This window comes from Canis lupus, chromosome 27 (assembly GCF_011100685.1).
Source record: "Canis lupus familiaris isolate Mischka breed German Shepherd chromosome 27, alternate assembly UU_Cfam_GSD_1.0, whole genome shotgun sequence".
NCBI classification, from domain to species: domain Eukaryota; kingdom Metazoa; phylum Chordata; class Mammalia; order Carnivora; family Canidae; genus Canis; species Canis lupus.
The window spans coordinates 7,123,724-7,148,426 of record NC_049248.1 but is presented as its reverse complement, the minus strand read 5'-3'; the positions used below and the strand labels follow the sequence as shown (position 1 = coordinate 7,148,426).

The following is a 24,703-nucleotide window of genomic DNA, read 5'->3' as shown; positions in this document are numbered from 1 at the left end:
TTATTTTTTCTTGAATTTAGATATCTAAAGTTCACATTTAAAAAGACACAAAATCCCCCCAAAACATATAAAGAATATGATCCTCTCCTTTGACATCCCATCACGTTTGCCATTTAAAGGTCTAAATATAGAACCCTTGATTTGCCATTTTCTTGGCATCACCATCCTTGCAGAAAGCAGGAGAGAGGCAGGACAGAGAGAGGCCTACGGAGATGTGAGGTGTCCCCCTTCTTCTTCCTCTGAGGCCTGCGCCCTGTGCCCTCCCTGGCCTTCCCAGCCGCTAGGAGAGCACTGATCTCCCGGTGCTGGCTCCTGTCTTCTCCAGCCTGCTCACTCTCACCAGGGATGTCCTAATCCAACACTCCTCTCTTTGAGGCAGGGTACTGCTTACAAAGCTTCAGGGCTGCTCTTTGCCTACCATATTAAACGCCAGCTCCCGAAGCTGACAGAGAAGGCCTCTAGAATCATCTAGATGTCCACAGGACTTTTCATCCTCTGTTCCCATTTCTTTTTTCTTCTGCCTGAGTCCTTCCCTTCCAGCACAGGTGTACCTTGGTGAGGCCTTTTTGGAGCACTCCAGCCCCTGTGAACATTTCTTGTGCGCCTGCTGTGGCTCTTGTATTTTTCATTTTTAAAAAATGCTTTATTGAGCTCTAGTTTCCATACAGTAAACAGCACCTTTTTAAGGGTAAGATTTGATGTATTTTGACATATGCACATACCCATAAAGCTGTCATCACAGTCGAGATAACAAATATTTCCTTGGCAACTGCCAAGGTTGCCTCTTTTTAATGCATCCCTAGCCCCCATCTCCCACCCCCAGGCAACTGCTGCTTTGCTTCCTGACACTAGAGATGTATTACATTTTTTAGAGTCTTCTATAAATGGGATCAGGCTGTGTGTACTCCATTTTTGCCTGTCTTCTTTCACTCTGCATAATGCTTTTGAGATTCCCCCATGTTGCATGTTTTCATAGTTTGTTTTCATGGCTGAGTAATATGCCCTGCTGCAAATGGATCACAATTCATTTGTCTCATTCCACTTTTCATCGAGGAGTCTTATTTCCTCAATGAACAGCAGCTGTTGAGGGCTGGGACTGAGTATTCTGAACAACCCCCCCCCCCACCCCCCGCAGCACTGGCAGTGTGACCTGCCCATGGCAGATGCTGTGATTACCCACAAGAGGCAGCTGTCATACAGAGAACACGTGGTGTCTGGAGCCAGGATGCCAGGTCCAAATCCTGGGATGTACTTACTGCCTGGTCACCACGTTCCTTGTCTGTATCTCTATTCAGCATTTGTAAGCATAGATAATGACACCATATCTCCCCGGTATGGTTATTGTAAGGGGTAGAAAGTGAATAAATGCAAAGCCCTTAGAAAGATATCTTGAACATATTTAATGCCAGTTATTGCTGGGAGGCAGTGGAGCATGGTGTCAAAAAGATGGATTGTGTGTTTGTATGGTGGCTCTGCCGCTGTGATGGTGAGACCTAAACAGAGGCCTCAGCATTCTCATTTGACAAGTGGGAGTAATACAGATATCCTTACCAGAGGGCTGCAATGAGAATTAAACAAGTCATTTGTATAAAACCCATAGAACAGGGGCACCCGGTGGCTCAGTCAATTAAGGGGGTACCTTCAGCTCAGGTTGTGATCCTGGGATACTGGGATCAAGTCTGCATCCTGCTCCCTGTTCAGCGAGGAGCCTGCTTCTCCCTCTCCTTCTGCCCCATGGCCCCCATACCCTCCAGCTTCTGCTCTCTCTCTCTCTCAAATAAATAAAATCTTGAAAAAAAAACCCTCATAGAACAGTGGTACATAGCCTATGCTCTTTAGAGATTGGCTGGTATTATATACTGAGCGCTGGGAAGGTGTCAAGGGGGAGAGGTCAGAGGAGGACCAGCAGCGTGGGGGAAGGGTGATTTCCTTGGAGACCTCTGACCTCCTTTCTTCTCAGCTGACTGCTGACCGTGGAAACAGACGGAATAAATAAGACTCTTTTGACCTGGGAACATTTTAGAAGCCTTTGAGCTACTGGACAAGAATGCGTTTATTCAGAGACAGGCAATTTAAATGTGAATTTAATTTTAACTCTGCGTTTGACTCACCGAGTGTAGAGGGATCCCGGGTCCTGGCTCTGCAGCCCGCATCTGTGCTGGTCACAGTCTACAGGACAAGGCAGGTCCCAGTGCACTCCCTTTGTGGGTGAGGAAACTGGTCCCAGGGGGAGTGACGCCCCACACTGGAGTTCAGGTCTCCCTGACTTCATGGCCCTCCTGCAGGGAGGGTCCTCTACAGCCTATAGCTTGTCATTCCCCGAGGTTACAAAGCAGTGGGGCCACCTCTCTGGGCACCCCTGATGCTTCTCTGACTCTTTGCTCTCAGAGCCTCACACTGCTTTCAGCCTGTATGTGTTCAGCCTGTATGTGAGACTGATGGAGGCCTGGATTGGGGTTTGTGTCCCCTGAGGGGAGACCGAGCCAGAGATGGGGGCATGACCCCCATGACCTCTTAGGCTTTGTGTCCCTGGTGGCATGGGCCCTCCCTGAGCCTTGTTTTCCTTCAGTTCCTGGAAACCTGGGTCCCAGCCCACCAGCCTTGCCAGATCTGCACGTGCCTCAGTGGGCGGAAGGTCAACTGTACGTTGCAGCCCTGCCCCACAGCCAGAGGTGAGCCCCCCAACCGCCACCCCTCACCCCCTCTCCCTGCTGCTCTTGGAGGAAGAAGGATCCCTTGAGGCCCTGGCCATCCTGTCTGCATACCTGGTGGGCCAGATACAAACATCTTTTCCTCCATCACTGCTGCCCCAGCCTTCCTACTGGACTTGGGGTCCCCTTTTCTGTACCTGGGGGGTAGACACTATTAGAGGTTCATCCTGCTCCCCTCTCCAACCCCAGCTTGGCCTTCAGACTCAGAGTCTTCTGGAGGGCACATTTGAGGGGCCACCGGGACACACCAAGGAGATTCATTTGTCAGAGGCCCCTGGGCCTGATTCTTGGCAGGCCTCCCATGCAGGGCATGTGCTGGTATTCTGCAACATTTTACAGGCTGCATGCTGCAGCATTATTGATCTCTCTGCCTTCTGTGGCATTCTCCGTCAGCTCCCACCTGTGGCCCGTGTGAAGTGGCCCGCCTCCGCCAGAACGCAGAGCAGTGCTGCCCGGAGTACGAGTGTGGTATGTGTCCCGCCCTGGGCATTTCTCCAGGGTCCTGACCCTGGCCCTGGCCCCAGGTGACCCATGCGGCAGGTGCAGAAAGGTGTGGGTGGGCTCAGGCACAGGGTGCTCAAAAGGAGGTGGGTAAGGGCTGACTCTCTCTCCCCGCCCTACCCCACCAAATAGCAAGAGTCACCTTTGGAAAGTAGGATTTGCTTCCTAGGAAACTTCTGCAGTGAATTATTAAATGTAAGGTTTGAGAGCATTAAACAAACAAACAAACAAAAAGAATGGGGGTAATCTCTGGTGGGCAGTAGTGCAGAGATTTACTGAAGAAAAAGCCATGCCAAAGTAACCCATGTGCCTTTTCAATAAATTCAGAGTAGACTAGATATAGAGAAGGCCACACACAGGGCACCTTGATTTCAGCAAGTTATTCGTCAAAAGGTTTCATTATAGGCTTGCAAACTCCATGGTGAGTAATGGGCTGAATAAATAGTGTAATGAGATGAATCCAGAGCTGATGGAATTATGGTTAACAGGAGAGGAAATCTCCAGTGCCCCGTTGCTGTCCTGTCCAATGTGTTTATTAATTGTACGGATGGAGACATAAAGCACAGGCGTGTCAAGTTGGCAGTGATGCAAATCTTTGAGGGAGAGCAAATAGATCAAGGGATAGTCTACAGGGTCTAAAAAAGAATGAAATCATCTAGAAATTTATGTATGCTGATGAAATTTATAAGGCATGAATAAAGTCCCACATAGAAGGAGATGTGGCTTGAGAAAAACTTGTGGAAAATAGGTCTTAGCATGCTAACAATAGAGAGAACTGGGGGCATTATTTACCTCAGGCCCCTCATTTTATAGAAGGGATTAAACTTCTACAATGTGCCAGACACTTTGCCTCCATTATTTCATGACACCCTGAGACTGAGCCTGGAAGGTAGACCTTCCCACCTTGCAGAAGATGAGACCGAGGCCCAGAGAGTTCAAGTGATTTGGCTGAGATCTGAAAATCCCAGCAGTGACAAGAGTAATCAACACGAGCTTATCATAGGAATCGGATCTATCTTTCTATCTGTCTGTCTATCTACCTACCTATCACTCCTCCCCTTCTCTACCTCCACCTCTAACTTCATCTCATCCCTACCATGTACCTAAAACAGTAGAAGTCTGGAGGAATAGGAATAGGAATAGGAATAGGAATAGGAATAGGAATAGGAATAGGAATGTTGGGTCACAATAGTACCCTTGCTGACCTCTGAGTGGGCATCTCTCTTTCCTGGCCTCAGTGTGTGACCTGGTGAGCTGTGACCTGCCCCCGGTGCCTCCCTGCGAAGATGGCCTCCAGATGACCCTGACCAATCCTGGCGAGTGCAGACCCAACTTCACCTGTGGTAAAGCCTCTGTGGATGCGGAGAGGGTGGCGCGACCATTCTCTCCTAGCCTGGGGAAGGTGTCTTGTATTATAATTCATTGAAGTCTAGGTTTTGCATACATCTGGAATTCAGGGGTGGGGGTGGTAAGATTACACCTGGATTGAGCCCTCCTAGCCACATGTTGCTGCAGGCGTACCAGGTGCGGATTACTTGATTTGTATCAGTGGATACAAATCTGTAGGTGCCCCCTGCCTCCGTTATGTTTAACTATTGAGCCACCAAAGGGTATAGTGCCAGCATAAGTTGGACTAAAAGTAAGACAATGGCAAGGAACAGAATTGCATATGCAGCCTTTGAGAATACCCACCTTACATCAAGTGGAGTTCCTATCCTATTGATTTAGAGTCTCACTTGAGCTCCTAGATATAAGGCCTAGAGGGTAAGAGGAGATCTCTTTGTATTTGAAGGAAGTTGGGAAGAGGGAAAGGACACAGGAATGGGATTGCCATTTGTAAAATGATACTGTGGATTTGACAGAGTTGCTAGCATTCTTTCATTCAACATTGTTGGAGGACCTAAAACTATAGGGTATTGTTCTAGGTACTGAGCTGGGGATAGGATCACAAAAGCTACCAGCTTGTAAGCATACTTGCCCACACATGCCCAGGCTTATCTGGATCTTAGAGATTCTGTTTGAGGTCTCTGAGAATCCACAGCTGGAAGGACTTTCCTTCTTCATAGAGGGAAGACCAGGCAGCCTTCACTTCTCCTCTACTAGAAGTCCTAGCTTCACATTTTTCCTTTTGATGGATGTTCTTATTTTTTCTGCAGACGAATTGCTTTTTGGTATGATTGAAAATCCCATAGTCCTTGAGCTCAGCTCTTGGGCATTTCTGATTTAATATTCTGGGTCTGGAGTTCCCTGGGATCTTATTATCATAGCTGAATACTTATGAACCCTGGCTGAATGCACTGCCCAGTGTGGCTGGACTGAGGCATCACCTGGTGCTGCCCCTCAGCCTGCAGGAAGGATGAATGCAGACGGGAGTCCCCGCCCTCTTGTCCCCCGCACCGGACGCCGGCCCTTCGGAAGACTCAGTGCTGTGATGAGTATGAGTGTGCATGCAACTGTGTCAACTCCACGGTGAGCTGCCCGCTGGGGTACCTGGCCTCGGCTGTCACCAACGACTGTGGCTGCACCACAACAACCTGCTTCCCTGACAAGGTAGGGGCTGCTTAGTTCTGGTTGGGAAGATGGCCAAACATTTGCTTCTCATGAAATATTTGCCTACCTAACCTTCCCCTCCTGCCCAACCCGAATACTTTAATGGTGGCTGAGCAGTCAGCATTCACCACAGCCTAATTAGCTTGGGAGGTATTTAGAGAGAACATACTATGTTCTTGGCATGGCTAGGTGCTAGGGTTACAAGCAAGCTATGAGACCTGGGCCCTACCATTAAAGAGCTTATTTTGTAGGTTAGTTGAGGAACTAATGAGATTGCATGAATTATTTAGCGACTGGTTAATAGTTTATTCATTTGTTTATTGCTATCAACTCATCGATGTAACCATCCATCTATCCATCCTTTCATCCATCCATCCATCCATCCATCCATCCATCCAATGTTTACTGAGTAACAACTATATTCTAGCAGAGCTGGGACTTTGTTAGGTGTTATGGGAGAAATGTAAGATGCAGACTACTTATGATCTTGATAGTATATGGAAGACAATTGCCTATAAATAGAATACAATAAAGTGTCAAGGGATAGTACAGCTGGTATGTGCAAATAGCAGTCTTCTGGGGGAGAGATCCACCAAGATGACCTATCGTGAGCCAGAATTGCAGCAGGAAGACCTGGGCATGATTGATGGTGAGCCCTGGAATGAATGACAGGGAGGAGCCATGGTTATCTTTCCCTGGATGCTTGCTGCTTGCAGGCTATCATTGCCTCCAGACCTTTTTGGTGAATAGAGCTTGGAAATATATTTTTAGAGAGAACAAAGCTCATGCACTCATAGTAATATTTTGGATTCAAATTCAATTATAAGGTTTTACTTAACTTCTTTGACTTATACTTCTACTATTTTTCTAAGTTGTAAATACTGGTTTCTTAACATAATTGACACAATTAGTTATTTGTTTTATATTACAACATGCCTAGAGTAGTCTCAAAAATAACAATGCCAATATTATTGCCAACAATTTAAGGCAACTGAGAGAGGTTTAAGATTTATTTGCAGTTCTTTAGTGTAGAAATATAACCCATTAGGGATATATGGCCAAAATCCTGAGTTTTAAAGTTATTTGAAATAACTATTTTTCTTGTGTTATTTTGCCACTGCTTTGATCTAGTTAATCAGATATTTTGGTTTGTTTTACATTTTTAGGGATTGCTTTTACTTCCTTTTTAATTTACTATTTTTGTACATGAAACATATCGTGGCATAGTAATATAGTTACTAATAATGCTGTAACAAATAGCCTCATACATCTGTCATTTTGTAGTTTGGGAAATTTGTCTTTTGAGATAGATTCCTAGAAGTAAGATTCTGGTTGGTAACATTTTCTAGCAGGCTTCTTCTTCTTCTTCTTTTTTTTTTTTTCTAGCAGTCTTCTTAATAGAAGAACAAGGGGTCTCATTTAGTAAGGTCATTATATAGCAGCTGGAAGACCCAACAGATAAAGGATAATGGCTTATAAATACTTATACTCCTATGATGTGAATGAGAGTGGAGACCTGTTCACAGCTTCAGAGGGCAGATTCAGGATTAATGTCAAAACTGTCATTAAGTGTCCTGATCAAACAGCTTCCTTACTGCCTCATTCCTACAGAATAAAGTCTGAGTATTGTATACCATGTGCATACCAGGCTTTACATATTCTGATCCCAATCAACCTTTGTAGCTCCATTTCCCATATCCCTTCTATAGCCTACAGTTCTTCCAAGTAGGACCCCTTGTCTCTTAAACATATCCCATTCTCTGTGCCCCAGAGTCTTTCCTTGTTATGCTCCCTGTCATCTGCAGGCTTCTGGGGGGCTCCTATTCATAGACCCCACTCACCTTCAGCCCATTATGTGTGGATGGGTGCTAAGTCCAGGAACTTTACTGGGTCTAAAGACTAGGGAACAGTTTTCTGTGTGATATGGGAGGGAGTTAAATGCAATTAAGACAGCGATGAGCCTGGATTAAGGCCACCAAGTGAGTTATTCCTGAGCCTGTGGTCCAAGAAGGACTCACCAGCACACACCAGCAATGGCTCTCTAAGGCTGGTGGGCAAGGAAGGGAAGAGGGCAAAATCTCCTTCATAAGCATCCCTCCAGGTGGGCAGAGACCATGTTAGTTTTATGTACTGCTGTATTCTCAGCACCTAAAGCAAGTTCCACACATAGTAGGCACTTACTTATTGTTTCAATGACTGGAATAAGTTTGCTCATGGAAATCTTGTGTTTGTAGGTGTGTGTCCACCGAGGCACCATCTACCCTGTGGGCCAGTTCTGGGAGGAGGCCTGTGACGTGTGCACCTGCACGGACTTGGAGGACTCTGTGATGGGCCTGCGTGTGGCCCAGTGCTCCCAGAAGCCCTGTGAGGACAACTGCCTGTCGGTAAGGGGAGCAGAGGGGCTGGGCGCTGCCTGGAGCAGGCAAGGGAGAGAGTGGGGGAGTGGGGGTTCTGGGAAGGGGCAAGAGACCCCTTGAGTAATTTCTGGTTCAGGGCCAGAGATGAGGGGAAGGAGAGGACTGAGGTTGGGTGAAAGGCAGCATTAGGGGAGGATTGCTGTTCTATCTTTCTGTGAGTCTGTCCTTGGCCAATGGCCATGTCTGTTGTATGGTCTTGAGTCCAGAGGGCTGTGGAGTTGGTTTGAGCAGAAATTGGATATAACACCTAGAAAGGAGGACCTGATTTTTCCCCATATCTTCCTCCTCAGATATCACCTCAACCTGCCCCTAGAACAGACACATGTTTTTACTTTTCTGAGGTTCCCCCAGTTTCAATGTCCTATAATGTATCTACACAAATTGGTGATTTTTCAGACCACATTAATAATTTGCGGGACAGGAAACATGATCACTGCTATAGCTCAATTCAACTCTAATTCTTGTGGTACCTGCCCCTAAGGCCCCTGTGTGTTCTGGGGCATTCTATTCTTGCACATTTTTTAAAAAAGATTTTATTTATTTATTCATGAGAGACACACACAGAGAGAGGCAGAGACACAGGCAGAGGGAGAAGCAGGCTCCATGCAGGGAGACCGATGTGGGACTCAATCCTGGAACTCCAGGATCATACCCTGAGCCAAAGGCAGATGCTCAACCGCTGAGCCACCCAAGCGTCCCTATTCTTGCACATTTAAGACTGATCAGACCCTTGGGGTGCTTGGGTGCCTCTGTCGGTTAAGTGTCTGCCTTCGGCTAAGTTCACAATCCCAGAGTCCTGGGATTGAGCTAGAGTTGGAGTCCAGCTCCCGGCTCAGCGGGGTATCTGCTTCTCCCTCTGCTTCTGCTCCTCCTCCTGGCTCATGCTGTTTCTCTCTAAAATAAAATAAAATAAAATAAAATAAAATAAAATAAAATAATTGGATCCTAGAAAAAAGGGCGTGATGATGTACAGGGAGAATTTGGGTCAGATTCTGGTTTAGTACTATTATTATTATTATTATTATTATTATTATTATTATTATTCCTTCAGTGTTATCAGGATGATAAAAGATAAAAGAGGAGTAGCCAGGACAGACAAGTACATATATCTTGTGCTTGTCTTCATAACAGTAGTGGAGCTAATGCTCTTGATGCTGGTTTGGAAGTGGGTGGTTTGTTGATGGAAGTGGAGGCCCAATTATGAATCTTGAAGTGGGAGCCTCTGCTTAATTCATCTGCTCTCTACCTGCCTTGCTGTGACTGAGGAGGAGTGGAATTGTGAGGCACCCTTGGGAGAGGATGATGCAGTGGTATCCAGGTATGTCCACTGGGAACACTAAGTTTTGGAAACCCGTTGGTCTGCATCTCCTCCCACAGGCCATGGAAGGTGATGGAAATAACTTGCTATCAAGCAAGGGAGTGCTGCTTAGAGGTCATTTTTGTAAAACTAGCCCCCTCTCTCTATATTTTTAAATATTTTATTTATCTATTTATTTATTTTTAAAGATTTTATTTATTTATTTGAGAGAGAGACAGACAGAGATAGTGAGAGAGAGCACGAATAGGGAGGAGAGGGAGAGGCAGGCTCCCCACTGAGCTGGGAACCTAATATGGAGCTTGATCCCAGGACCCTGGGATCATGACCTGAGCCGAAGGCAGATGCTTAACTAGCTGAGCCACCCAGGCGCCCCAAGATTTTATTTATTTATTTATTTATTTGAGAGAGAGAGAGAGAGAGAGAGAGAGAGCATGAGAGCAAATGGGTGGAGGGGCAGATGGAAAAGGAAAGAATCTCAAGCAGATACCATGTTGAGTGCGGAGCCTGACACATGACTCGATCTCACAACCTTGAGATCATGACCTGAGTCAAAATTAAAAGTTGGACACTTAACCAACTGAACCAACCAGGTGCCCCAGCACCCAATATATTTTGTGTATCAGTAGGAAGTTTTGATTGCAAAGAACAGACTCCACTCAAGCTAACTAAAATCAAAAGGGGATTTATGAAAAAGAGAATGTCTCAGAAATGAAATGCAGGAGATGTGAATGGGCACCACAATCATAGAACATTTCTTTTCATTTATCCCATGAGCCCCTGTCTCTGCTTCTCTCTGCCCATCTGTTCCAGCTCCTCTACAGGCCAACTGCTGGTGGGAGGAAGTCTTGTTTTTTCGTAAATTTCATTTGCACACGGCCTTATTGAATCTGGCTTCCACTCAATATGGCTTTGCAGATCAGGGTTCATCCCTGTATAATCTGACTTCCTCAATCTTTGTATTCCATAGAGTAACTTCTCAGGAAGAAAATTGATGGGCTCAGCTCAGCCTCTGGATTGGGTCCTCTGTCCAGTCCTCATCTGTCCCAGTCAACTATTAGGGAGGGTACAGGTCTTGTGCTATAAACCTACCTGTCTAGAGGTGGTGCTGGAGACAATTTCACAAAAACTATGGGTATGGAGGTCAGGGGAATGGATGGAGGTGGCACCATGTCTAGATCTCTTGACTACATGATTGCTCCAGGGAATTATTTTAGAGACATGCTGATCTTAGAGACTGAATATTTACACCTTCTGGGAAGAAGGGGGCCTAGTGCTTTAATAAAAGCTGAAGGGATGTGGGAGGCTGTACCATGATGTGTTGAGTTGAGGTGGGAGCTTCAGTGAAGCTGAAGAGAAGTGAAGAGATGGCTCCAGACTTCATTCTTCAGAGAGGGTAGTATCAGCTCTGGTCCGACTCCAGAGACATTTGGGCTCACTTACCCAATGTCTGAATTCATTTACTGTCTAGGTTGTGACATCAAGCAAACATAGGACAGCATTACCCCAAAAGAATAACATTACCACAGCCCTATGATTCTTCTTTTCTGAAGCCACAGTCTGCAGAAATAGACTTTCCCCAACCAACTCCGTGGTTCTCAGCTTTTCATGTCAGAAAAATGTAAAGCTAGAGAGGGGCAATGCTGGCTTCCCATGGAGTTTTATAGGTGGGCTTTTGTGCATATGGCCTTGCTTTCATGTTGACAATGAGAAATTCCCACTCCTTTGTATAAATCTTGGAGGAGTTTTTCTTTGAAGGCTTATGACCACCAGATTCCCTACTCTTAGACTCCAGAATCAGACTACTTCATGGAATTTTAGGAACTGTGTTCTGAGGGACTGAATAAAATGCATTTCATTTCATTTATCTTCATGATTCTCTTCCAGAAGGAAGAGGAAGTAGGGCTGGTCTTCCCACTTGCCAGAAAGGATGCAGAGGACTAGCACAGGCAATGAAGCTTGAGATCAAGCTGGTGGATGACAGCTCACTTGAAGTCAGTAGACAGGGAGTGTCCTGACTACTGGCCCCGTGCCCATTCTGATAGGCTAGTATACTGGCAACACCAGCATTGCAAGGACCAGTCTGATCCAGCCGAGAGACAAGGGACCAGAGTCCTATGCCTCCTACCTCCATTTCAGCTATGACAATTGCTTCAAGGATTATGTTACTAGGCACATCAGGAATTTATTCTCAGGGGCATCTGTCTTCAGATTAGGTGTATATTAGATGTACTTAGTTCCATTCTTTTTTGCAAATATTTATTTATTTATTTATTTATTTATTTATTTATTTATTTAAGAGAGAGAGAGAGAGAATGAGCAGGGGAGGCAGAGGGAGAGGGAGAGAGAATCCCAAGCAGACTCCTCACTGAGCATGGAGCCTGACATGGGGCTTTATCCCACAATCCTGAGATCACAACCTGAGCCAAAACCAAAACCAAAACCAAGAGGTGGATGCTCAACTGACTGTTCCACCCAGTTGCCCCTACTTAGTTCTGTTTTAAATTGCAGAACCAGAGGAAACAGGTTGGAGAAGAGTAAGGAGAAGGTGTGAGATGTAGACTTTGAACAGGTATAAGCTAGAGGATTTGGAGGAGTATGGGAAAAGAAGGAGAGATGACATACAGGATGAACCTTGGTTGCACAGCAAGAAGATGGGGATATTGGAAGTGTGGAAGTAATCTTAGAAAGATGGCAGCCAGGAAATTTGGAGTGGAGGCATGGCTAAGAGTACTTGAGCATGCAAAGTTGGTGGGGTTTTGGGAACAAGGCCTCTGGTCTGGGAGTCAGGCAACATACGGACATGTTTGCCTGTGATGGGGGAGGGAGGCAGCAGCAAACAGGAAGATTATGCGAATCCAGATGACCCAGCACTCTGAGAGAGACACACAAGACTGACTAGGTCCTTAAAGGGATTAATGACTCACTTCTGTGATCCCTTGAAACGTTGCTTCTTTTATGGCACTTTGTATATTCTGCTTGTAGTGGAGGGTGTCTAGATTGTATTTTTCTAATTTGTTGGCTCCTCCAAAGTACCCCAGTACATCATAGATGCACAATAAACGACTAGAATCTCAGCTGATAAAAGACTGGGGATGGCTCAGTGGGCACTGCTGTGACGCAGGTGGGGATATAAGTAGGTCCCATGTAGATGGTGCAAAGTTGAGCCAAGTCTCTGGAGTGCTTGCATTCTCCCCAGAGAGAGGCACCAGCGTTGTGTGCATCTCCTGACTCGGCCCTGCTCTTGAGTGTTCCTGTGGAACAGAGCAGGCTTGGCATCCACGCCCATCCTGAACAGCTGCTGTCATTCCTTCTCTCTCAAGGATAGAGCTCCAAGATGAAGCATGATTCTGGATTCTCTTTCTGTGGCTCCTGGGACGAATGCACACAGCAGTGTTTTGGCTGTTCTTTGTATATTGCTTCGGAGTTTCTGTGGAGGATTTCAGTCCAAGTGCCTAATGCTTTGGCCAGATGGGAGGAACCTCCAAGAGGCAAGAGGGGCTGGCCTATTTATAGGATGCTGGTCTCCCTGGCAGGATTTCTGGGAAATATCCATCTGTGTACTTTCTTATCTTACTATGCCCCATAAACCACTAGGTAATATCAAGCAATAGTCAGGGCAAACCCAGCTCTGCACATTGGTGAGAGGTCAAGAAGCTCAACTTGTATAGGTGTTTATCCCTATTAGAGCAGAGACTAGATCCTAGGCATCCTGATTGTTCTTCCCCAGTCAGCGAGGAGCCCTAGATTTGTCATGATAAACATCATGCCAGCTAGCTGCTTCTGAGTGAGTTCTGGGCTGTCTTTAATACTCCCATGGGCTAGATCTTGGTCTGAGAGTGGAAGCTCTCAGAGAGTAGGGTTATGTCTCTTCAGCTAGCATAAGACTTAGGGGTTGGTGCCTCCTGACCACTTCTTAGCATGATCCTGAAACTGGTGGATGACAGGGATGAAAGTGTTGACTCCAAACAGTCTGCAAAGCCCCAAGGCTCAGGACACATATGGAGCAGATAAGAACACCTGTGCCTTTGTTGCTGGGCTGTCCTTCCTCTTTGTCCCTTTTATTTTTCAGGGCTTCACTTATGTCCTTCATGAAGGCGAGTGCTGTGGAAGGTGTCTGCCATCTGCCTGTGAGGTGGTCATCGGTTCACCACGGGGCGACGCCCAGTCTCACTGGAAGAATGTACGTCTGGGACCCAGGCAGGGTGGGAAGAAAGGTAGTGACCTTACCAGGGTGGCTGTCCATTCTGTGGTCCAGTGTTGGCTTTGACCGTTTTCCTCACCTTTTGGTTTCCCCACAGGGAGTGCATCTGGCTGTGGTACTATCCAGATGTCCCCTGGGATTACTTTGCCCCTTAGGAACAGTTGAGATTGTCTCAGACTTCCCATTTGGTAGATGTGGGGAGAGGTCCAGTTCCTGCTCTAAGAGTTCTCTGAACTCCTGGGGGATTTGTGTCCTCCTGTTTACCTTCGAATCTGAGGTCTGGTTTCCCTGAGTAGTTGGTGTGGGGTGGTGGCCTCACCATCCTGCAGGCATTGTAGGCCTACCACTGTTCCAAAGCTCCATGGGCTCTAAGTACAGTTGTGCCCTGTGTTGGGCCACTCATCCACAGGCCCAGAAGCCCCAGGGACAGATTGCTGGGCTGTAGGGGTCAGATGGCATCATCCCTAGCCCCTTGAAGAGTAGGTGGGAAGTAGCCCCTGGCTGGGAAATGGGTGGAGTTTCCCTTCCACACCTCTTCTATGTTAGCCCATGCTGCTGCTTCTTGGTCAGAGTGCCCTAGAGCCTCTGAACTCAGTTCACAGCCAGTGCCCAGGATGGAGGGGAGTGTCCCCAGGCTTCCCTAAAGTTGTGAAGACAGTGTCTGTAGAACTCATGGCTCTGAGCTAGGATCGTGGTCAGGGTGACTTTGACCCAGACTCACTGAAGGACTTGGGATGTGCCCCATTCATTCCCTCTGTGGGTCTTACCCTATGTGTGGTACTTAGATGTTAAGCTGGGGCTCATCCCCAGAGCCCAGATTGGCTCCCTGAGAGAACAGCACACTCCCATTGGGCCCTCGGCCCCAGCCTTACTCAACTCCAGTGCTCTAACCACAGGTTGGCTCTCACTGGGCCTCCCCTGACAACCCCTGCCTCATCAATGAGTGTGTCCGAGTGAAGGAAGAGGTCTTTGTGCAACAGAGGAATGTCTCCTGCCCCCAGCTGAATGTCCCCACCTGCCCCACGGGCTTCCAGCTGAGCTGTAAGACCTCAGAGTGTTGTCCCACCTGTCACTGCGGTAAGGCGTGTGTCCAGGGGCCCTACATCTAAGCCTATCTGTCCACCAAGGGCTCCTGAATTCTTTGCCTTTTAAGCAACTAGGGAAATGGGCAGGATCCAAATTCTCCTTTCTGCTCCTAATGGTTTTGTGGGAAAGCAAATAAGATGAGAGAAAATCACAGGCTCCTGAAGGTCATCACTGTGCTCAGTGACTGTCTACCATTTTACTTCCATTTGCTCCTGCGAGTTAGTGAGTAGCAGACTCACCAACTCCAGACTTCTTGATCATTCACTGTATTGCCTCTACTGGGAAGGGGTACTCCCAACTTTCCACCTCAACCCTGCCAACAAATCAACCAACAAAATAGCGACTCTCTCTACCACCTGCTGTGAGTTCTTAGTGTGATTTGATTCTGGGACTTGAAGTTTCCAGAGCAGAGTTCACTCTTTCAGAAGCCCAAGTGCCCTCCCCATCACTCCTGAAGTGTGGACCATGAAACAAGGCTGTTGCCTTGAGGACCAGGGGAGAAAGGTCTCAGTGTGGGCTGGGTGGCAGGACACAGGCAGTCTGCCCTTGCTTGGCAGGCCTGGGGAAGCATGGCCACTGTAGCCCTGGCAGTAGGACCCACGGCTCCTGGGGGTGGGGCGGGGTGAGGGACTGCAGATGTAGGAGAGGGGCCCAGGTGGGGAGGAGGAGACCCTGAGGGATCAGCCCTGCACTTTTGTCTCTCCCCTAGAGCCCCTGGAGGCCTGCTTGCTCAATGGTACCATCATTGGGGTAAGCCTTCTTCTACTGGGCGAGTTGTGGGGGAGGCCTCGGGGCATTGTGGGAAGGGCAGGCAGCTCAGTCATTCTGAAGTGGAAAGGAAAGGAAACAGGGAGCCCTACCCTCCATTTTCCTTTTTATTTTTTTATTATTTATTTATTTACTTATTTTTTTTTTTATTATTATGTTTTCCACTTTCCATTGGCTCCTGGCTTCCCTGGCATCCTGGTGCCCAGGCTCCTGCTGTCTTGCTGACTCTCTAGGGACTCACCTTCTGCCTCCTACTCGGGCTCATCGGCATCTCTTCTGTGTGCAGAAGAGCACTCTGATGGTGTGACACACCCTTCAATCCATCCTCTTCTCCCCCTGCTCAGGCTCCCTTGCTGGCATAAAAGCTCTGACTTACTATTGCCATACTTGAGGTGGGAGGGCAGGAAGGGAGTGGGCCACTGGACACAGGAGGAGCTTCAGGGTGGTAGCTCATCTTGGCTGTGGGCAGCCAGGCCTCCTTTCTCCTCAGGTATACTGCTGAGGTGAGTGGGAGGGTCAGGGGGTCAGGGTTCTGGGAGGCCTGACCCTGGTGCCTCTGGTTTCAGCCGGGGAAAAGTCTGATGATTGATGTGTGTACAACCTGCCGCTGCACCGTCCAGGTGGGAGTCATCTCTGGATTCAAGCTGGAGTGCAGGAAGACCACCTGTGAGGCATGCCCCCTGGTAAGAGGGTTGTCAGGGACCTAGGATCCCTAGGTACCAGGATACTTGGGGGATCCAAGCACTGGGACCTCACTAGGATCTATCAATAAAGCTTTTGTTATTTTCTGATTGTGGACAATATTTAACAACTATCATGAAGAGTCTTACTTTGTAAATTCAAAGAATAAACACAAGGCTTATAGTACCATTTTTATTGATCTTTATTTTTTTATACTACATTTTAAGAAGCATCACTACATTCTGTGATAACTTTAAAAATTAATTAGTTAACAAATATTTATCAGACACTTATTATGTGTAAAATTCTATGCAATATTCCTTGGGACAGATGTACCTCAACCTATACTTTCATTATTGGGCATGGAGGTGGCTTAAAATCTTTCACCCTGTTTCTGCCAGGCCACAATGACTATGTTCACTCTGAAAGCCTCCTGAGGGTGGATTCTGAGAAGTGGAATCGTCATTTCTAGTTGGATAGATTAAAACTGCATTTCACTGTTTTAAATTCTGACTCAGCCCCACCCCACAGAGCTGGACCAATGCTTCTTCCTCAAATCCCCATCTTTGTTGGGGGCTCCTGCTTTTCTTGAAAACACAATTGGTCAGATGAGCTTCTCGGGAGCTAGAGGCACAGAATACAGTAATAGCTCTTTTAGATGGTGCAAATGGAAGGCTTTCCCCCTCAACTTTGCCAGAGAGCAGGTCGGCTCTGGGGCGGAGTCTGGGAAGAGTCCTTCATATGAGTAGGAGCAAAGTCAATCAGAGCAGGAGGGGACTTCAGGAGGATTGTGATGAAGAACACTTGAGCAGGTCCTTCGTATGGAGTGTTCTACATGTGTGTTCTTTCTAGCACTTGGCAGAGTCACTCTCAAAGTAGGGGCTTAATAAAATATATATGGAGTGAATGGGTCTATGGGAGACACAGCGATTTCTTACAGAATGATTCCAAGAGAACATTCCTGCCTCAATTAGAACGAAGCCAATACATGCTTTTTTATTTTTTTAAATCCCAGTTGGTGCTTTAGGGTTTTGGATGGTGTATGTGCATGTAACAGCTCCCCTAGAATACATCTAGGCTTGAATACAGAATGAAATAATGCTGTGTGGAGTTTGTGGCATCTTTTTCACCTTGGATGCCCACTGAACTACAATCAGTGCAGGAAAAAGTCCCCACCAGCAGCCTCTGGAAGGAACGCTTTCTGGAGGGCAGGCTGCTACCTCTCTAACAGTGCCCTCTAGTGCCCAGAAGGTAGCACCGTAAGCTCCTCTTGCAACCATAGAAATCCAGCCTTAGAATCAATCCAGTCTACATCTAGGTTTCAGTATTTTTAAATCCATGGCCCTTTTTGGTATTCTCCCTCCTTTCCTCCAAAAATTATGATATCCCCCATGGCAGTGTCTCCACTTCCTACCTCTTGAGAACTGCTAGATTCGTCCTCCTTCCATGTATCTCCCAACTTTTGCTGAAAACTGCCTCAGTTGTCTCCATTCTAGATCAGCACCCTTAACTGGTCTTGCCACGCTCCTCTGCTGTGATGGTCAGAGGGGTCTCCTGCAGGTGAGGAGCTGTGGTGAATTGAGCTTAGGTAGGTCTGCTTGAACTGCCTCATCAGACTAAAGTGTTAGTGTCACTAGACAGGTGAGTCCCCATTTCCTCCCAGGGGAGACCGTGCTTATACCTAAAAGGGCTATGAGACACAGGCAGGGCAGTGTTAGGGGTGGGATGGGACATGAGCAAGACTGACTGGGCTGCTCAGACCTACACAGGTGAGGCAGGGAACTTGACTGGCAGGCAGAGGAAGTGGCTGCTCCTGATTGGATGTTCTGAGGAAAGCCCATTAAGCAGCATCTTACTAGGCCACCAGTGGCTCAGACAAGCCCTCTTACCTGGTGCAGCTGCATTCTGGCCTTGTAGGGCAGTGGATGTGCAGAGGGTCTGTTTTCTTTGTTTACTCCAGCAAGTGGGTCCTGCCATGCTCCCCCTCTGCTCCCCTCCCTTGTTCCCAACTCCAAAATCATCGCCCCTCTCTATTACCTTCCACCCTCTCTTCTTTTTCTTCTGTTCTTTCTCCCTCCACAACACCCTCTGCCTTTCCTTTTTCATGGCTTAATTGTGCGCTCTGCCTCTCTGGCATGTGGGTTTTGTCTCCACTGCTTCACTTAGCAGCCTGTTCCTCCCTTTGTCCCCTGCCCACTTGCTTCTCCTTGTAAAGATTTTGTCCACTTCCCTCCCCTTGGGCCTGCTGAGCAAAGGGTGTTTCCAGGTCTCTTCTTCTGACACTTCCCTGAAAAGAAAAACACCCAGATCTCCATTCCCACAAAAATCCTGCCTGATTTAAGCCCTGTTTAATTTCCTCCTCCTGACTGTAACCACCCACACTCACTCATACTGTTATTCCATCCTTTTCTTTTTGTCCCCTTTACTTCAGCCCCACACCTTTCATGAATCGTACATTTTTGAAAACACAGTTTAAAGCTCATCAGTGAAAACAACCTGATGGCCTCAAACTCCAGCAGTGTCCTTCCCAGATTGAACCTGTGGTGGGGACCCAGGATCCCTGATTCTGTGCTGATTCTGCACTCATGTGCTTTCTACACAGCCTACTGCCTGACGATATATTGAGTTCAGAAGCTTGGTTTATGAGCAGCCAGTTGTTTAAATTCATTCTGAGCAAGCTGACTCCTAACCTTGTCTGCCAATTAGGAGTTAGGAGTGTTCAGCCCATGTGCAATGAACATAGGAGCAAGGCGGAGAAGCCCACATTTTCTGTCTGAAGGCTTCAAACTGACTGACTAGAGATTCATGTTAGGAAAACCTCAGGACCCGAATGAATGAGTATCTAAGTGGTTATTACTAAATGTGGCAAAATGAGAAAAACAATGACATTGTAGTTGGTTTCTCATATAATTCAACTTATTTTTTAAAAATGTTGTGAGATTATGTTCTTTTTTTTTTTTTTCCCAAAGTGCTGGCTTGCATTAAAAGAGCTTTAATTTAGCTGCAGTGATGAAGCAGCTGATGGTAGCTTTTTGGTTTTTATTTTATTAACATTGTTGAAAATACTCTTACTTTGCAAGATAAAAGTTGGTCACCCTCGGTTGTCTCTTTGGGGACATTTTTGCAAGACAGTGAAATCTTATTGTCTGGAAGCTGTTGCTTTTTCCAGTGTAGATGTAAATGAAGGGCTGTCACTTAAAGCCATAGTCAAGGAGTTCCCAGCTCAACTCATCTCAGTGAGTGTAGGAGGCCTACTTAGAGCCAGGTGTGGGGCTACAATGACAACAGCATAGATTTAGTTTGAATTTACATGCTTCTCAGGGAGAACAAATGAAAATTTCAGATTGTGTTAAGTGTTATGAAGAATGTTTGTGTGTGTGTGTGTGTGTGTGGTATCTTGCAAGACCTCTTTGAGGAATGGTATTTGAAATGATTACTGAAGAATGAGAAAGAACTAGCTATATGAAGCATGGGGAAGAGCATTCCAGATGGAGGGATAACATACACAAAGACTCTCAGTTGAGGAGGTTGGCATGTTCATGGTCCTAGAAGGTGCACACGGGTAGATTGTCAAAAGCCAGGGTATGGTGGTAGAAGATAAGGTCATAAAATTAGGAAAGAATCATACATACAGGGCATTGTAGAACATGCTAAGAAGATTGGATTTTATCCTAAATGCAGTGGGATGCCATAGAGAGCTGGTCCCCCCTCCCAGCTGCCCCTTTATAGTATGACGAGTTAACAAGTTGGTGACTTTATTTTTAAAATTTTTGTAAAATTATTATTTCTTAAAATGGGGATAGATTACCTGTAATAAAATGGACGGATGTTAAGTATATAGTTTGATGAAGTTTGACAAATGGATAAGCCTATGTAACCACTAAAATAGTAATATGAAAAAATGCAGCTAAAAGGCCAATAGGGGAGAGAAAATGAAATTTTAAACAAACAACCCAAAATAATATAGAAATTAATCAACAAAAGGATGAATAACAGAGAAGACAAGTGAAATGAATAGCAAAATGGTAGATTTAAACCCAACCATATCGATAATTACATTAAATGTAAATGAGCAAAACAAAATCCCAATAAAAAATGGAGATTGTCAGGCTTAGATAAAAAAACAAGATCCAATTAGTATGCTGTTTACAAGAAGTGTGCTTTTAATTTTATTTATTTATTATTGTTATTTTTTAAAGTAAGCTCTACCCCCAGCATGGGGCTTGAACTCATGACCCTCAGATCAAGAATCACATGCTCCACCCACTGTGCCAGCCAAGTCCCCCAAGATACATTTTCAATTTAAAGAGATGGAGAGATTAAAAATAAAAGGGTGGAAAAAGATACACCAGTCAATGCTAAGAATAGGAATGCTAAGATGAATATATTAATACCAAACAAAATAGACTGTAAGATGAGGAATGTTACCAAAAATAAAGAAGGTTATTTCACAATTATAAAAGAGTAGATTCATCATGAAGACACAAGAATCCTAAATATGTTTGCATCTGGTACCAGAGTTTCCAATATATGAAACACAAATTGACAGAACTAGAGGGAGAAATAGGCTTATCTATAACCTTATTTCATAATTTTAATGTGATTTTTCTCAGTAATTGATAGGACAAATAGAAAAAAATCAGTATAGATAGAAAAGATTTGGAAAACTGTATACACCAACTTGACCTAATTTAAATTAATAAACTACTATGCTCCTAAAGTGCAGAGCACACATTCTTCTCAAATACATATGGAATTTTCACTTATCTGGACCAAATTCTGGGCCATAAAAAGATCAATAAATGTAAAAATTTTGAAATCATTTAGAGTATATTCTATAGACCACAATGAAATTTTTTTAAAGATTTTATTTTTATTTATTCATGAGAATACACAGAGAAGAGAGAGAGAGAGGCAGAGACACAGGCAGAGGGAGAAGCAGGCTCCATGCAGGGAGCCCGACGTGGGACTCCATCCTGGGTCTCCAGGATCACGTCCTGGGCTGAAGGCGGCACTAAACTGCTGAGCCACCCGGGCTGCCCCCCACAATGAAATTTGATTGAAATTAGTAACAAGAAGGTATTTAGAAACATTCCCTCCATCTGATTTGGAACTTAAATAAAATATATTAAAATAATCCGTGAATCAAAGAAGAAATCACAGATGAAGATAGAAAATATTTTGCCAGAGATAATAGAAGTTACTCTAGAGATTGCAATATACATCCTTGATTTATCATAATCTACCTTGGTTTGATAATATACATTTCATGTAGGATATACTCTCCCCCAATAATTTGTGCTACTGTTGTCAAATAGTTTACTTCTACATTAGAGATAAACTCATGTTATTTTTGTCATCCAGTGCCTTTCCACAATTGTTTAAAATATTTTGTCAAGAATTTATCATCTCTGTCTACAGAGGGTCAGTCCAATATAAGCTACTCTGCCATTACTGGAACCAGAATTCCATGGATGGTTTTTAAGCAAGGGAGTGACATGACTAGACTCATATGAAAGTCACTCTAGAAGATGTGTGGAGACCAGCAGTACAAGGGCAAGAATGGAGGGAGGAAGACAAATTAAGACTATTACCAGAGTCTAGTGGTATATGATGATAGATATGATGATGACAGAGGACATTGGTCATGACAAGCAGAAGATGAGTTAAAGAGACATTTTTGGCATGATTTGATGATGGGGGTGGGGGAAAGAGAAAAAGAAAGAAGTCAAGGATGACTCCCAGATTTCTGGTTTTGAGCAACTGGGTAATGAAGCCATTTACTAAGATAAGGCAGGACAGGAGAAGGATGAAATTTGGGACAAAAATCAAGTTGCATTTTGTGTATAAGTCTTGGATAGATAAGATAATTGTCAAGCAAACAATTGAATTTGTAAGTCTGGAGCTCAAGGGAGAGGTCTAATTTAATAGTTCTGATTACTAGAACATAAGCAAGATGTACATGTGTGGAGGGAAGGAATGCCATCTAGGGAACTGAGAACTGACAAAGGTTAGCCAAGAGTTGAATGTTAACTTTGTGAATTTTGGGTAAAACTGCTGGATGGAAAGATGAGAAGCTGGGAAAGTAAGCCTACGTATGATTGGGGTGTTCTGGGCAGGGGGGTTAACCAAGGCTGATTTTTCTCCTGGATACAGGGTTATAAGGAAGAGAAGAACCAAGGTGAATGCTGTGGGAGATGTCTGCCTATAGCTTGCACCATTCAGCTAAGAGGAGGACAGATCATGACACTGAAGGTGGGAGCAAATTGAACTCATGTCACCACCTGATTTCCTATATTGGCATCTCTTCTTCAAGAAAGAGGAACCGAGTTTGGGTCAATATTAGATTCTCTCCTATTTCTGATTTTACAGACAAGAGATGGATAGCCTATAGAAGATACAGAATTTTCTCTTTGATTTATTATTTTTTTTCACTCTTCTTGACAAGAGTGGAGTGGGTATAAGGTCCATGATTTGGAGTTGATTGATTTTTAGGATTTTTTCCAGCCTCAACTGTCTATAAGACTGTAAGGGCAATCGGGGTGAAACTGAGTCTGATCTATGAGAATGAAAATTAGTTGTTAGCTGGGTGGTGGCTCCCTGGTTCATCTCTGGTTCAGTTATTGATGTGCTAGTTTACCCTCAGTATGTCTTAATTTTTTAAGATTCTAGGTGGTCAGAAGAGTTTGGGGGATTCTCTGCATTTATGCAGCCCTATTCACAGAAAATAAGTTGTAAAACGGAGACTCCACTTCCATTGTGTGCTCTGGTTGTGGAGACTATAGATACAGTCTCATTTGTGTTTCGTAGTCCTCCAGATTGTTTCAATAACTTCAAGGAGTCAGGGTCGTGGCTTGAAGTGTCTTTGCAACCCAAAAAATGCCTTCAGATTTGCTCTACCCATTCCCCCTCTTTGTTTTCAGCGTGATGAGACTATCCAGGATGGCTGTGACAGTCACTTCTGCAAGGTCAATGAAAGAGGAGAGTACATCTGGGAGAAGAGAGTCACGGGTTGCCCACCTTTCGATGAACACAAGTGTCTGGCTGAGGGAGTGAGTAGTTGGAGCTCAGGCCCTACTTTCCTCTTCACAGCTTCATCTTTGACTTTAAGAACAGAGTCCTCTGAAACAGCAGGCAGTCTTCTCTGACATGATGTTCCAGTGTCAAAGGGAGCCCCCTGACCTAGTTTAAAAATCAATGAGGTTTCAAAATCAAAGCTTGTTGGAGAGACAAAAACCCTGTGCTATGTGATGTTTTCAATGGATAAACCTTTCCTTGGGGGAGACTGAATCTGTGATCCTCGAATGGGAAGGTGAGAGATCAAATGATTTCTAGTCTCCTGGTGACACAACTGAGAGAGAATCCAGAATAATCAGAATTGTTCCAGCTTGGTCAGGTAGGGTGGTCAGCCTGTTCACATTTGTGATGGCAATCCACAGTTTATGTCTGGGGACCAAAGCTCGGCGCTGTGAGTCCAGAGCCAGGAAATAGCCTGGAGTGACCCAAAAGCTGTCTGCTGTATATTTTTCTGTGACTAATCTGGGACTTTGCTGTTTTCTTAGGGGAAAATCATGAAAATTCCAGGCACCTGCTGTGACACATGTAAGTATATTACCAATAGCTTGTCCTTTGAAATCCATCAGATCAAGTCCAGGAACTATCCTTTGGAGGAAGCTTGTTCTGGAAAGATAGTTCTATCTTTCTTTTATTTTGTTATCTTTAAAAAAGATTTTATTTATGTATTCATGAGACACACACACACACACACACACACACACACACAGAGAGAGAGAGAGAGAGGCAGAGACACAGGCAGAGGGAGAAGCAGGCTCCATGAAAGGAGCCTGACGTGGGACTCGATTCCAGGTCTCCAGGATTGCACCCTGGGTCGAAGGCAGGCACTAAACTGCTGAGCCATCCAGGGATCCCTGTATATTTTTTTATTGGAGTTCGATTTGCCAAGATACAGTATAACACCCAGTACTCATCCCATCAAGTGCCCTGCTCAGTGTCTGTCACCCAGTCACCCCATCCTCCTGTCCACCTCCCCTTCCACTACCCCTTGTTCATTTCCCAGAGTTAGGAGTCTCTCATGTTTTGTCACCCTCTCTGATATTTCCCACTCATTTTCTCTCCTTTCCCCTTTAATCCTTTTCACTATTTTTTATATTCCCCCGTATGAGTGAAACCATATGTTTGTCCTTTTCTGATTGACTTACTTCACTCAGCGTAATACCCTCCGGTTCCATCCACGTCGAAGCAAATGGTGGGTATTCGTCTTTTCTGATGGCTGAGTCATATTCCATCGTATATATAGACCACATCTTCTTTATCCATTCATCTGTTATGGACACTGAGGCTCCTTCCACAGTTTGGCTACTGGGGACACTGCTGCTATAAACACTGGGGTGCAGTGTCCTGGTGTTTCACTGCATCTGTATCTTTGGGGTAAATCTACAGCAGTGCAATT

The 24,703-nt window shown here is 45.3% G+C and overlaps 1 protein-coding gene across 1 annotated transcript in view; it reads left to right on the top strand.

Annotated features, from left to right (window-relative positions):
* The window catches only part of VWF (von Willebrand factor), a 138,067-nt gene that overhangs the window by 109,262 nt on the left and 4,102 nt on the right, over positions 1-24,703 (top strand). Inside the window, 12 exon segments of the mRNA NM_001002932.1 lie at positions 2,570-2,672; positions 3,105-3,179; positions 4,451-4,555; positions 5,557-5,762; positions 7,997-8,146; positions 13,567-13,677; positions 14,595-14,775; positions 15,494-15,534; positions 16,119-16,235; positions 22,390-22,488; positions 23,157-23,285; positions 23,796-23,835. Coding sequence (NP_001002932.1) covers positions 2,570-2,672; positions 3,105-3,179; positions 4,451-4,555; positions 5,557-5,762; positions 7,997-8,146; positions 13,567-13,677; positions 14,595-14,775; positions 15,494-15,534; positions 16,119-16,235; positions 22,390-22,488; positions 23,157-23,285; positions 23,796-23,835 — 1,357 coding nt within the window.